Genomic DNA, 13,938 nt, shown 5'->3' on the forward strand with positions numbered 1-13,938 from the left:
CCCCATCTCTTCCTGCCCCCACTCCGCCCCCTCCTTGAGGCCCCCGCTCGTTGCTCTCCGCCCTCCCCCAAGCCCCTCCCCAAGTCGCCAGGCAGCTGTGCCTCTGGTATGTGGCATGCTTGTCTGGTAACACTTCCAGAGGCAAATGGCAGCCGCATGGTATCTGGATTCCCCAGTGCAGACCAGTTAGCCTAGCTGTCCCTTATTGAGCTCTGTGGGTCTGGGCCCTCGCTGTCTCCCCCACTCACCCTCCCTGGGCCTGACTGCATGTGTCGTTGGGAGGCTGCCTGGAGGGAGCGTGCATAATTCCACACTGCTAACCCGGAGCAGAGGGAGAGAGCATCTCTCCAGTTGGGGCCCCACCAGGGCCACAGCCTCAGATGCCTCTTTCTTCCCTGCCAGGACCACTGCATCGGAAGGTGCCCAGCACACCTGGCAGTGTTTACGTTGCCAGCCCATCCCCTGCTTTTGCCTTTGGGGCTCACCTGTCCCATGTTGTGCGTTGTGTGCGGGTTAACAGAACCCGTGCTTGTGGTTCCATCGCACAGGCTTCCAAGCGTACCTGACCCTAGCCTATTCCTAAACACAAAGAAGCAAAAATCAAAGGGAGTCTGTGTTTAAAAATAAATAAATCCCTGAAAGAAAGGCTGAGATGGTAAAAACCCTGTGACCCGTGTCACTCCCCAGCAGCCCCAAATCCAGCCCTCCCTGCCGTTGCCATGCTTGGCCCTTTGCGGTGGATGGGGGCGGGGGGCCCAGGCATGAGACTTACCTTGCATGCACGCAATTCAGTGTGGTAGAGTGCAGGGTGTGGGAGAACCTGGAGTGGAATGTGGGGGTCTTCAGTTTCCCAGCTTCCCCACTCCGCAGCCGGGGTGGGAGGGGGCACTGTGGAGGCTCCTGTGTATGCTGCAGCAGTCCCCACCCCATGTCCCACTGAGAGCGCTTGGTGTGGCTGTTTTTAACATGGGCACAGCAACAAAATTTTCCTAATTTTGTTCAGAGGAATGGCTGGACCGTTTTATCTGAAACCTCCCACAACACCTCAGGCTGAGGCAGACACCTGGCAAGCAACGTTTCAGACTGAATGGTTAAATGTTGGCAAAGTTATAAGAAACTGAAAGAAGGATCTTATAATGAAAGTATCTGGCAGCCTTAACGGTCATCATTGCTACCTGCACTGTCTGTAAAAACTTGGTCTATTTTTTTCTCAGTCCTGATGGGCTGAAACATCATCTGACCTAAAGCCTTTGGGCCCAGATTGCCTGGAAAATCAGCCTTAATGTTAAAGTTTAATGTTGTTTAAATCCTTAAGTCAGGGTTTTTCCCTGTACACTACAATGTGCTTTTTGGCAGTGCTGCTGACTATTATTCTTACTGTGCAAAGTGGTGGGAAAACGTCATGTTCTTTTACATTTAGCTCTCTAAGCAGAGGTTAGCAGAGAAGCCTCTAGTTCCGCTCGCTGGGCTGCAGCTCCTGCACTGCCGTTTCCGAGCTGCCACCACGTAGTCCATGAGGATTAGATATTTTTGAAGGGGAAACTCGCCCCTGGAGGAGCAGATTTCACCTGGGGATGGTGTGAAACGGCGGGGCTGCAGCCCCCTTCTCGGTACAGATTGTGGGTGAAGCAAGGCTGGCAGGGCCATGCTGAGAGGTGGACCAATGGCAGGGCCCTCCAAGGCTGAGCCTGAGCACCAAGATGGCTCAGGTACCTGCCGCTGCTTGTGCACACACGGCACTTGGGGACAGGTGTTGACCCCCAGTGCAGAATGGAGGTGTTCCTCTACGCAGAGGGGCAGGGTTGGCAGCACAATAACACTGCTGAACCCCGCTGCTTCAGCACTGCCTGCATGCATGGAGCTTAGCTCCTGTTTGGGGCAAGGCAGACCAGGGAAGGGGTGGGGCAGGGGCCGCTCTAGTCTTAGGTAGACTAAGCAGCTGCCTAAAGCTGCAGATTTGGCCCGGCTGCCCCTCCGTCATGACAGAGAGCGGCTAGGCCAAATCTCTGTGGCATTGCGACCCTGTGTGCCAGGTCACAACGCCACTCACTCAGATTTGGCCTGGCCACCCCTCCATCATGACTAGCTGCCCTAGGCCTAGGAGGAGGGGTACAGCACACTGAAGTTTTGTCTACCACTCCAGATTGTCTTGAGTGGCCTCTGTCTGCCACTCTGTGGATCAGCCCATTATCAGCCTAAGGGAGGGACTACAGAACAGCTCCTCATGCCGCTGGAGAATTTCTCCCCAGCCCATGGTCCTGAGGGAGATCCCCAGTGCACGAGCTGAGCTGGGGCTGGACCTGGCGCCAGGGGCCTGGTCCAGTGCCACTGGAGGCAAAGGGCAGGCTCTCTGTGGATCAGGCCCTACGTGAGCGTGGGCCCTCCTCCTTGCTGAGAGCTGGCGGAGCTCCAGCTCTGGCGGAAGCCCTAGGCTCTGGAGTGGGTCATCAGTGGTATGTGAAGAGACAAGATGCTAACCTGGGGCGGATGCTGCTCGCTGCCCAGGATCATAGCTGGTTTCTGCACCAATCTGCTTGTTAAGGCCTCTGCCCTGAGCCGTGACTGGAGGCCTTCCTGGGGTGCGTGAATGGCTTTCCTGGTCCGGACCCTGCTGTGCTGCTCACTCGGACCTGCCTGCTGAGGTTGCCTCCTGGTTCTCTCCCCTTGACGGCTCTCTTTTGTAATCTCCCCACAGAAACGCTAATGGACTCCACCACGGCGACGGCAGAGCTGGGCTGGACAGTGCATCCTCCCTCAGGGGTGAGTTCTCTGTTCTCCTCGGGATTGAAGGGAACAGTGGTGTAGGACACAGATTGGGGCAGATTAGCAATCCTAGATGTTACTGTTTACTAAAAGAGATTCACTGAAACAGGGCCAAAACCAAAACAAGCAGAAGGCAAAAACGTTCCCCCCCAAATTCCTGAATTCTGAGATTTTGAAAATGTTTGATATGGGGTAAGATTTTAAAAAGCATCTGCGTGATTAGGAGCCAAATTCTCATTGACTGTCAATCGGACTGAAATGCCTAAGGAGCTAAATCCCTTTTGAAAACGGCAGTCAGGTGCTTTTGAAGCTGTAGCCCACTCTCTGTAGTCGCTGAAATGCTCAGAGGGGGGTGGGAGATTCAGCAAATGCTTCATCAGAAAATTTCCCAGAACTTTTTTTTTTTTTTAATTGTCAAAATGTGAGAAATGTCAGTTGTTCGGGTTGGAAAAGGGCGTGGCCAGGAACAGGAACACTGAACCCAAACACACCTGCTGCAGGCCCAGGGCCTGGCATGAACTGGTGAGAATGGCAAGTGAAACTGGCCTGGCTTCTCTGGCTCGTCGGGAAGCAGCCAGAGCTAGACAGCTCAGCTCCTGCAAGTAGCTGCAGAAGGCGTGGCAGAGGGGTCCTGCCTTTCCCCTCTCCATAAGGGATACTGGCATCTCCTCCTGGCAATAAGTGCTGCAGTCTTGGGGAATTAGCACCGAGGAAGCCAGTCACTGTGGGCCAGATCTGACAGTGGTGACGCCCTGTCTGCTCGCAGCAATGGGAGCTTGCTGGAGGAAGTACTGAGTAACACCCAGTAAGGGCCTGGGCACTTGGGTCTGTAAGTGGCGCACACGTCCAAGGAAGTTCAGTGAGGTAATTTGGACTCTCCCTATACTCCACTCCAACCAGAGCACTCTCACGGTGAACCAGATCCTGGGGGCCTTACTCAGACAAACTCCATCCGACTTCCAGGGCTGTATGACTCCAGACTCAGCCCTGGCCTGGAGGTTGTGAAGGACACCAGAGAAGCGCTGGGTCTGTTCTGTGCTCTCCCATAACACAAAGATCCATTTGAAGAAATGAAGAGAAACACGGCAGCGCAGGTGGGCCTGCAGGGTTTGAGCACCATGTTCCCTTGTCCCTGCCTGGCAGCTGGGAGCAGCCCATGTTCACTGCAGATGACTCGCTGGGGCGAGGTGTTGTCAGCGGAGGGCCCTGGATTCTGGGCTGTGCTGACTGAGCCGAGTTTGGTGACTATGTGTGCGTTGAGAGACTCTATTCTGTCGGGTCTGTGGGGCTGAGCTGGCAGGCTCCAGGAGAAGTATGACAGGCACACGGAGGCCAAGGTGTGTCTGCATGGCAAGTGCAGAAGCTGTGCACCCGCCCCAGGGCTCACCCCAAAACCATGGTGACAGAGACACCACGCTGGAGTACATGTCCCTCGGCCATTTCCCCTTGCCTGGGGGAGGAGGAATTTCCTGTCCCGCAGCAGTAAACTACAAGACCCCCATGTTGGCAGTTGGCTCAGCTGTGACAGCAGAGCACTTTGGAGGAGAGCTCCGACTAAGGCTCTCATTCCCACCTGCTCCTGTGTCCTCACACCCAAGCAGTGTAAGGGGAGTTCTTACTACCCTTACTGGCACCTGGTGCTGGTGCTGTGGGATCTCAGCTGGACCGAAAGCCACAATTCGAACCATTTGGCTCAGTGCAGGAAGTGCAGAGGCATATGACAGGCAGTCAGGGAAGCACTGGACGGTGACTCGGGAGAAGATCCAGATCTGAGATGTTGTTACTTAACCACCCCAGTTCCTGGGGCTCTGCTGAAGTCCAGAAACCCTGCCACACCCAGACTGAATTCCCCTGCTGTAGTGCGGAAGGTCTTGGCGCTGACAGGAGGGAGTATGCTGGTGTGGTTAAAGCATGGGGTGCAAGGTGGGCCGATGTGGGGTCCATCTGCAGCGCCACCACAGACTGGGGAAAGGCGCGGCCCCTCTTGGCACCTCAGCTCCCCAGCCACAGGGCCCTGCCTCCTGTGCGGGAGGCTGCGTTGCCACGGAGGTGCTGTACCAGGCACGGTGTTATTGCCCAGCATCCACTGCAGTCTCCCACCTGCCTTGGGCACTGACAGGGCTCTCTGAGTTGTTAGACCGGAGCCCTGACACGCCTTACTCTTCCTCCTCCCCTCCCAGCTCAGGGTGCGGGGGGATCTGCCCTAGAGCCAGGGGCCTTGGCCTGCAGCCACAGCTGGGGCATTGCCAGGCCACTCGAGGAGCCTCACTAGAGATTCTGAAGGCGCAGACAACCCGCACTCTGGGCTCTCCAGCCCTGCGTCCCTGCTCCCCCGCAGCTCTGGGATCACCAGGGACTGGAGACGGCCTGGGGAACACCAGAGGCACAGAGAGCTTGGCAGACCCCAGAGATGCAGGCGGCTTGCCTTCCGTTGGCCTCAATCGCCCTGACCTGCTTTGTCCTAACCTGACATGTTCGATCACAGGGGACCGGACCAATACACACCCAGCATGTGTGAGGGGATGGGGACCGGGCCAATACACTCTCCTTGCAGAACCCACCTGTATTTGTTATGATTTTTTGGTTGCTTTTCTGTGCTACTTGCCCCTGTAATTTGGTGCCACTGCCTTTGTAAGACACCAGGACAGTCTTCTTCTGGATGATAATGCTGGAAGAGCCGTATTTCATGCAGGGCAGGGAAGTTCCCGTCAATAGATTTTGTGACTGAATGTTCATTTGCTTCCTCTTTATCCCCCCTGGCCACTCAGCATTGCTAACAGCCAGTGACTGAAATGTGTGACAAAACCTGCTGCAGTTTTCCACTGCAATATAGATGATAGTGAGAAATAAAATCTGTGGAGGCAGATTTGTGGACAGTGCAAATGAGGAAAATTGGAACTATGTGAGGATCATGTGGCTGCCTTTATGTGAGTGCCTCCACTGGGTATTTAGCCTAAATGTACACGGCGCAATCTCCATGCCTAGCACTGTAGGGCCTGAGTGTCTCTCGTGAGGCTTTTCACAGCCTGAAGGGCCAGGGCTGTTGGGCAGGTGTGCTCTGGCAGCTCTCGGAGAGTTAGCGCTGAATTTCTGCTGGCGGCAAGCAGTGGAGGGGTTCGCTCTGGGAATGATGAGAGCTCTGGCTAGTGCCTTGTGCTGGGTAAGGCAGTCCTGTTTTCAGGGAGGGCGTCTTCCCAACACATCAGGTTTCACGTCCATGGGAAACTGTTTGTTTGGCTTCTCAGTGAGCAGGCTTCTGATACGCCATTCCAGATGCCTGGGATTTTGTCACTAGTGCCTACCAGATTCCCCCTCTTGCTGCACTCCAAGCTGTAGCTCACGAAAGCTTATGCTCAAATAAATTTGTTAGTCTCTAAGGTGCCACAAGTCCTCCTTTTCTTTCTCCAAGCGGAGTGTGCCACTCAGCGTTTCCAAAGACGCTCACTGCCTCATGCTGCTCCCCGCTTGCAGCAGGAACCGGGCAACCCTGGACCCCGCTGCTTCCTGCTGCTACAATCCATGGTGCTGGTTCCTGCCTGTGCCATGGGAAAGACGCTGGCTTTAGGTGTTGTGGGTGGGGTGGGGCCACCGCTGGATGCTGCACCCTGTCTGGCCTGGACAAAGCCATGGGAGGAGCTCTACTTTCTTGGGACGGCCCAGTTGATGGCTAAACCTCCTCCCAGCCAGTGTCCCTCTCACATCTGTGCACACCACAAATGAAGAACTCGTGTGCCTGCCCCAGCCGCGGCCTGCTGGGTAGCCATGCGTTCCTGCTCCAGGGTGTGCTCAGCGCCACCTGTGCCGGAGGGAGACGTCTCCAAATGTTAACCGGTTTCTCCCCTGAGAAGGAGCCTTCAGGCCCCTGCAAGGATCCGGGAGCCAGGGGCAGCAGAGGGGCAAAGAGCTTTCTTTAGCAAGCACATGGATTTGGGGCGTGTCCATTCACTCTGGCAAGGAGACCCGTGTCTTTCGCTTGCCTTCCACCTGGGCTCCATTGGTGGCATGTTGAGCAGCAGCCTGGATATTCAGCACTGGGGTGGAGTTTTGCCACATCCAAGGCAAAGAGAACCTTTCTTTTGCCCTCTCTCTGGAAGTACTGGGCTCTGTGGAGGCGAGGGAGCCCCGCACACAGACTAGGGAACATTGTTTGCTGGGCTCAGCTTTGTCAAATCAGTACCTTTCCCAGAGCTGAGAGCCAGGCCTCCACTGCAGCATTGGTTCCACATTGGGAACCGGAGGCTGGAGAGAGCTTGGAGAACAACAGGTGCCGGGGTTGGAAAACAAACCCTGCCAGGTGTGGAAGGCTCAGGGGACTGGGCAGGGTCATTCTGGAGAGGAGGCAGCTAAGGGAGATGTAATAATGGCCTTTAGATCTGCCAGGAGACCTTGTGCAGCAGACAGGCTCAGCTATTGCTGTTAGTCACCAGGGATGGTGCCACAGCACGTGGATGAGCCTGCCACAGGGAAAGCCCAGGGAAATAGCAGGGGAAACATCCCAAATATGACTGCATAGGGAGACCCTGGTGTCCTTTCCATCACCAAGTCCCAGTCCCTAGGGGAGCTTTAGAAAGCATGCCATCAGCCCTGCACCCTGGCCCTGAGCGATGGATCAGTCACTAGGAGCCCAGATGTATTTCCTGGATGTTACCTGGGTCCTGGGTCTCCTCTCACAGCCCCTGGAGTGAGTTGGGAGTTGCTGGGGTGCTCGTCAAGCCAGCCAGCTCTGCTGGCTGTTGGGGTCAGGGTTTCAGCAGCCAGCCTCTTCCCCTTGAGAATATCCAACCTGCTGGGCGCAGAAAGTCTTGACTATCTGCCCCAGTGGGCTTGAAAACTGGGGACAAAGAATATCCAGGAACTGTTTTCCTGTGCGTCAGTGTAGCATGTTGCCCAGCCCGACCTGAGGGGCTGTGGAAAGAGGGAGCAGGGACACAGGACAGGGTGAGGTGAGGTCAGTGGGCAGTCAGTCTTGGTCAGGGTATTGCTGTTATTTATTTGGATTACCATCATGCCGAGGGCAGTCCTGGCCCAGGCCCCCATGGAGCCAGGTGCTGTACGAACATAGAATACCAGCAGGGTCCTGGGCTCAAAGAGCTGCCTGTCTAGATTAGCTTGGTGGGTTTGGGGGTGGGGGCATGAGAGGTGGGGAGATTAGGGGAGGGGGATAGGAAGCAGCCATAAAACAAGAAGAGACCATCCCAGTCACATATGCCAAATGTCTAGAGAGGTTGTTTTCCCTGTAGGTTTGTTCCATGTCCAATGTGAGGTGAGTTTGTGGCTCTCAGTCAGGGCAATGGTCCCCAAACTGTGGGGGGGGGGTGGAGGAATATCCGGGAGCGCATGGTAGGACTCATGCCAGCCCCTATGTGGTGGCAGGGGCGGGGTGCACCACCCAGCCCCGCTCTGTGCCTAACTCCACTCCAGCCCAGCCCTCAGGCCCTGGCCACGGCCCTGCTCCTGGCCACAGCTCGGCCACTGGCCCTTGCTACTGGTCCCCGCTCCTGGCCGCAGCTCCACCCCCAGCTGCTGCCCCCGGCCACAACTGTGCTCCCAGCCTGGGGAGGTGCGGACACGTTCCATTACTGGTAAGAGGGGCGCGAGAGGAAAAGTTTGGGCACTGCTGGTTAAGGGCTCAGTGCCCTTTGCACAGGCCGGCTCTGACTCCCTTCCTTGCTGGCAGCCTCAGGACAGAGGCTGAGGAGTGACTGAGCTCCCCTTTCCTCTCCGAGGGGCTCCCCTGCCTCAGCCATGTGCTCAGTGTGGGGAAGCTTGGCTGCCCCCTCTGCTCATGTTGCTGCTGCTAAACCAGACACTTTCCATTTCCTGGGCTGCTAATCGGCACCTTTCACCAGTGCTGCCTGCCCTGGCCTCTCGGCCAAGGTTCAGCCTGGAAAAGGATTTTACCTCCAAGTTAGGAATCCTGAGAAAGCAGGTTCTCATGGAATGTCTGCCCCCTTTGTAACCATGGTGGGACCAGTGGGAGATATTTGCAAAAGGCATCGTGTTACTTTACTGCGAGGCCGGACCGTTAACAGGCCCCTGCTGGAGAGGATCCCTGGTAAAGACATGACCTGCTCGCAGATGGGATTCACGTCCCTGCCGCAGCCTCACCACACAGCCCCCAGAATGCCATGCACACACCACCCCCGATCCATCTCCTGGGAACCGGGCATGGGGCTGGGCAGCAAACCCTATTCACAAACCAGACCAGCTCCCTGCAGACAAGGCAGAGGCCGGGCCTCAGCCCAGGGGCTAAGTGTTTAATTAGGGTTTCTGCTACATTTCAAGCAGTTAAAGGAGCCCTGACAAGTAGTTTGGAGTGAATAGTTCTCCTTCAGCACCTTAACACGGCTCTAATCTGGATGGCGAATGCCCTTTGTGATGTGTTTGAACCTTACCCAGCCTGGCACTGAGAGATCAAAACTCTAGTCCCTGTTTGGGTTGGACCTACCCTGCCTAGCCCAGAGCTTTCCTGCTGGTGCAGCGGGAGCAGCATGTCCCAGGAGCTGTGCAAGTGTCCCGGGAATGCTAGCGCAGAGGCAGGGAAGCTTGGAAGGGGGAGCCGGGTGTCCCAGAGGGGAGAGTAAGTGCTGTTCACCAGCCTGACCACGCCAAAGCCCAGGTGGGTGGCGGGCGTGGGGTGGGGTGGGGAGGGGAGGGATCTATTTCAGCTTCCCAGGTGATGGTCTCCCAGCCAGCGGGGAGCGAAGCTACAATAAACAAATGCCTGGCCCGGCTGGCCGTGCCCCTTGGAGGTGAGCAGGGCGGCCCCTGCTGACGGGTCCCTCTCCTCGTCAGGAATGGGACGCACTCTGCCAGGCTCACTAGTTCTTGTCTCTGCAGAACGGGGCGGAGGCCTGCTCTCCCCCACCCACTACTTTGCAGGCTGTTCGTGGAAGGCTGCCCCAGAATGGGGTGTAAGGTGCCCCCGCCCCCCCATGGTAGGTCCTGCAAAGGCTCAGGCTGCCTTTCCCGGCAGAGCGGGGCTGCAAGCGAGAAGGAACTACTGCACTGACATCCTAATGGCAAAGAGGGGCTGGCGGGGCAGCTCATTCCTTTAGCAGAGCCCACTTCCTAGGGGCACGGGGCCTCCTAAAACGTGTATCATTGTAACCCACTGCTGTGTGTGTTCCAAGTTCCCCTCAGGGAATCCGCAGAGGACAGGAGTCTGTTGCAGCCCAAGCCAGGAAGCTTGGCTCTTTAGTTCAGGCTGTGTTTAGTTTTGGAGAGCCACAGTTCAGCACCTATGTGCTTGCCAAGAGAGCAGCCATCACATGCTGTTCTTATTGGCTGTGTTATTGGGCCAGGGATCAGTCAGGGACTCTGGAGTTTCTCACTTCTTGGCTGCTGGGTGAGTCCAGCCCAGGCTGATGCCTTGTGTAAAATGAGCCAACAGGTCTCAATCTAGTTCCTAGTATCCCTGTTATACAAGGAGCTGTCCCACGTGGAACCCTTTATGGAAGGCTTTGAAGAAGCAATGGGCCCCGGAGCCCAAATTCCACTGTCAACCCCAAGCTTCAGGCCAAGGTTGCAGGCGGAGTGGAGCTTGCACTGCCCCCATGGTGTTTGTTCTGTGTGGAACAGAGCCCTTTGGTCTGCACGGGCCCTGCTGACGCAGCACCGGGCACAGCGCATGCACGTTCTCGCACTCAGCTCAGAAAAGGAAAGTAGACAATGATGCATTAGTAGCAGCATTGCCAGCAGATCGAGGGAAGTGATTATTCCCCTCTATTTGGAACTGGTGAGGTCCCATCTGGAGTATTGTGTCCAGCTTTGGTCCCTCCCCTACAGAAAGGATGTGGACATATTGGAGAGAGTCCAGTGGAGGGCAACGAAAAGGATCAAGGGGCTGGGGCACATGACTTACGAGGAGAGGCTGAGGGAATTGGGCTTGTTTAGTCTGCAGAAGAGAAGAGTGAGGGGAGATTTGATAGCAACCTTCAACTACCTGAAGAGGGGTTCCAAAGAGGATGGATCTAGACTGTTCTCAGTGGTAGCAGATGACAGAACCAGGAGTAATGGTCTCAAGTTGCAGTGGGGGACATCTAGGCTGGATATTAGGAAACACTATTTCACTAGGAGGGTGGTGAAGCACTGGAATGAGCTACCTAGGGAGGTGGTGGAATCTCCATCCTTAGAGGCTTTTAAGGTCAGGCTTGACAAAGCCCTGGTTGGGATGATTTAGTTGGGGATTGGGCCTGCTTTGAGCAGGGGGTTGGTCTAGATGACCTCCTGAGGTCTCTTCCAGCCCTAATCTTCTATGATTCTGTGTTACAGCCACATTTTTCTCTCTGGACCATGCAAGGCGCAGTGCTGGGTTGGGGCAGCGTCCTCTACAACATAGCATCCTTCCCATCTCGGGGTGGGGACAGGAGGCAGAGCTACGGATGAGGTTATTCACCAGGCCCCCAGGACAGACAGGGAGATGCAGAGCTGAGACGGCATTTTACTTGGAGAAAAAATATGGAAACACACAGTACATTTCAGAGACATCTGTCTCCATCATAAAGGAGCATTGGAAGGCACAAATACACTGAAGTCAATGGGAGTTTTGCCATTCACTGCAGTGAAGCCAGGATTTCACCCCTGGAGTCTGACCGTCACTTGTACCTGTGTAATGGTGAAACAGTCATTCACTCCCTTTGCCCAGCTGTTAAGTGACGGCTCAGGGTGGAAGTGATGGAGACTCTGGCCCTTCATGGTTTTCTTTGCAATTTACTTTTTAAAATATCAAGTAACCCTTTCCCCTGTGACAGTGGAATGAGCCAGGAGGTGAGAGCCCTTCTAACAGAGGCCCAGACTGTGCTAGACACATGTAGGTACTTTAATGACCCTTGAAGAGTCTCCTCTGCCAATCAGTGCATGTATCTCCCACTAACAAGAGTGGAAACCCAGTAACCACCCAGGAGAAGAGAGCCCTTAGCCAGTGTGGTGGCTTTGTCCTTTCCCAGCAGCGGCAGTGTAGCCTGAGTGCACCACGTATCCTTTAGCTGCTCCCTCCCAGCTCCCTTCTTCATTGCATCAGCCATTCCCAGCACCTGGCTGCGCGGCGCATTAGATGAGCATGAAGCATTTGAGGCGTGTGCCCTGGCTCAGGGAGCATGGAGACTGGGAGGGACCCAGTGTACGCTGGCATTGGACTCTGGGGTGGCTGCACCTAGCCAGAGCCCTAGTGTAGATACAATTGACCCTGGTGCAGCGCAGTTTGTACCGATGCAGCTGACCCCACATTGAAATGGGCTTCTCCTCTGCCTCCAGGCAGCCTGAGTCTTTGTCTATCAGGGGGTGGGGAGAGGCAGAGATGTTCCCCCATCGGGTATGTAAATGGGCGTAAGCCGACTGCCAGTGAATGTAAATGCAATGCAGCCCAGTGACTCTTTGTGTCCCATCCACAGTGGGAAGAGGTGAGCGGATATGACGAGAACATGAACACGATCAGGACGTACCAGGTGTGCAACGTCTTTGAGTCCAATCAGAACAACTGGCTGCGGACCAAGTACATACGGAGGAGAGGAGCTCACCGCATCCACGTGGAGATGAAATTCTCCGTCCGGGACTGCAGCAGCATCCCAAACGTTCCTGGCTCCTGCAAGGAGACCTTCAATCTCTACTACTTCGAATCTGACTTTGACTCGGCCACCAAGACCTTTCCCAACTGGATGGAGAACCCCTGGGCAAAGGTGGACACCATTGCGGCTGATGAGAGCTTCTCCCAGGTGGACCTGGGTGGCCGCGTGATGAAGATCAACACCGAGGTGCGCAGCTTTGGGCCGGTCTCCAAGAATGGATTCTATCTCGCATTCCAGGACTATGGGGGCTGCATGTCTTTAATTGCTGTCCGGGTCTTCTACCGCAAGTGCCCCCGAGTGATCCAGAACGGCGCTGTGTTTCAGGAGACACTCTCTGGAGCAGAGAGCACTTCACTGGTGGCGGCCAGAGGGTCGTGCATTACCAACGCAGAGGAGGTGGATGTCCCCATCAAGCTGTACTGCAATGGGGACGGGGAGTGGCTGGTGCCCATTGGACGGTGCATGTGCAAGGCTGGCTATGAATCAGTGGAGAACGGGACCATCTGCAGAGGTAACCATTTTTCGTTGCTTTTGTTAGGATGCTGTGTCCTTAGCATGGGAACCTGTGATTGCACCGGGCCAGGGCACATAGGCCACAGCCCCCTGGCTCTTGAAGGTGCCTCATCATGCTGCTTCTCCTGCAGGCAGAGGGAGGTTGGCTGCCACAGATTCGTTCACGTGCTGTTAGCAAACCTACCCTGCTCAGTGCCTTTGTCCTGCCTCTGCAGTGGCAGCAAGTCTGAGTGCACCACGTATCCTTTGGCTGCTCCCTCCCCAGCTCCCTCCTTCATTGCATCAGCCATTCCCAGCACCTGCCTGCCGGGCAGTGGCTCTTTGGCAAACTGTTGGTGACTGAGATTTGTAGGCGATATTATAGGCCCTGCTTCCTGGCACTGGAGGCGGGTGGGAGAACCTGGGTTCTGTGGGCATTGCTCAGGGTGAGGAATTAGGATCTGTAGCTTTAATCTGCAGCTCTGTCAACCTGACAGTGTCCTCCGCAGCCAGGGAGGGGAACAATAGGAGAACAGCCCAAACAAAGGCCCAAGGGAGCACACACTCTGTCTAGAGCAACAGATGGGCCTCGCTGTGAGGGCTGAAGCAGTGTGTGTGTGACTGGTCACTTCCCCTTTGTTCTTCCTATGGGGAGCTTTCCCTGCTCTTGCCTGCACTGGGCAGCACGATCCAGTCCCTTCCATTCATTCTGCAGGCTCTTCATGATCTCTGTGAGAGCTGGCCATTGGTTCTAAACATGCATCTGGCTGGCTGATCTCCATATACCTCTCTGTCGTTGGCTGATTTCCCATCACTATGGTCCCTGTTCATAGCCTGCTTGGACTGCCTGTCCTTGTGCCTGGGGGCACCATGAACACATGCTCCTTCTAGCTAAGCTTCTGAGCACGCCTGCCCATTTGTGTCTGAGTTGGGTGCCCGCTGGTGTGTACGGTGGCCGGGCTTACGCTCCCGAGCCATTTGAGGGACACGCACACACAGACATGGCGTGTTCCATGTTCAGTGCCCGCGCCATGCATGCTGATCTCCCAGACAATCTGCTGTGCTTCACCTGGGAAAATGCCAAGTGGAAGGCTCGCCCTTGACTGGCTAGAGGGTC

The 13,938-nt window shown here is 55.7% G+C and overlaps 1 protein-coding gene across 9 annotated transcripts in view; it reads left to right on the forward strand.

Moving 5' to 3' along the window:
* EPHB2 (EPH receptor B2) overlaps positions 1-13,938 on the forward strand; it is a 406,427-nt gene that overhangs the window by 85,055 nt on the left and 307,434 nt on the right. For all 9 annotated transcript variants that reach the window (XM_073316305.1, XM_073316307.1, XM_073316306.1 and 6 more), the window contains exons 2-3: positions 2,696-2,760; positions 12,156-12,840. In XM_073316305.1, the coding sequence (XP_073172406.1) occupies positions 2,696-2,760; positions 12,156-12,840 (750 nt within the window). The remainder of the gene's footprint in view (positions 1-2,695; positions 2,761-12,155; positions 12,841-13,938) is intronic.

The sequence above is a fragment of the Lepidochelys kempii genome, chromosome 18 (genome assembly GCF_965140265.1).
Source record: "Lepidochelys kempii isolate rLepKem1 chromosome 18, rLepKem1.hap2, whole genome shotgun sequence".
Taxonomy (NCBI): Eukaryota; Metazoa; Chordata; order Testudines; family Cheloniidae; genus Lepidochelys; species Lepidochelys kempii.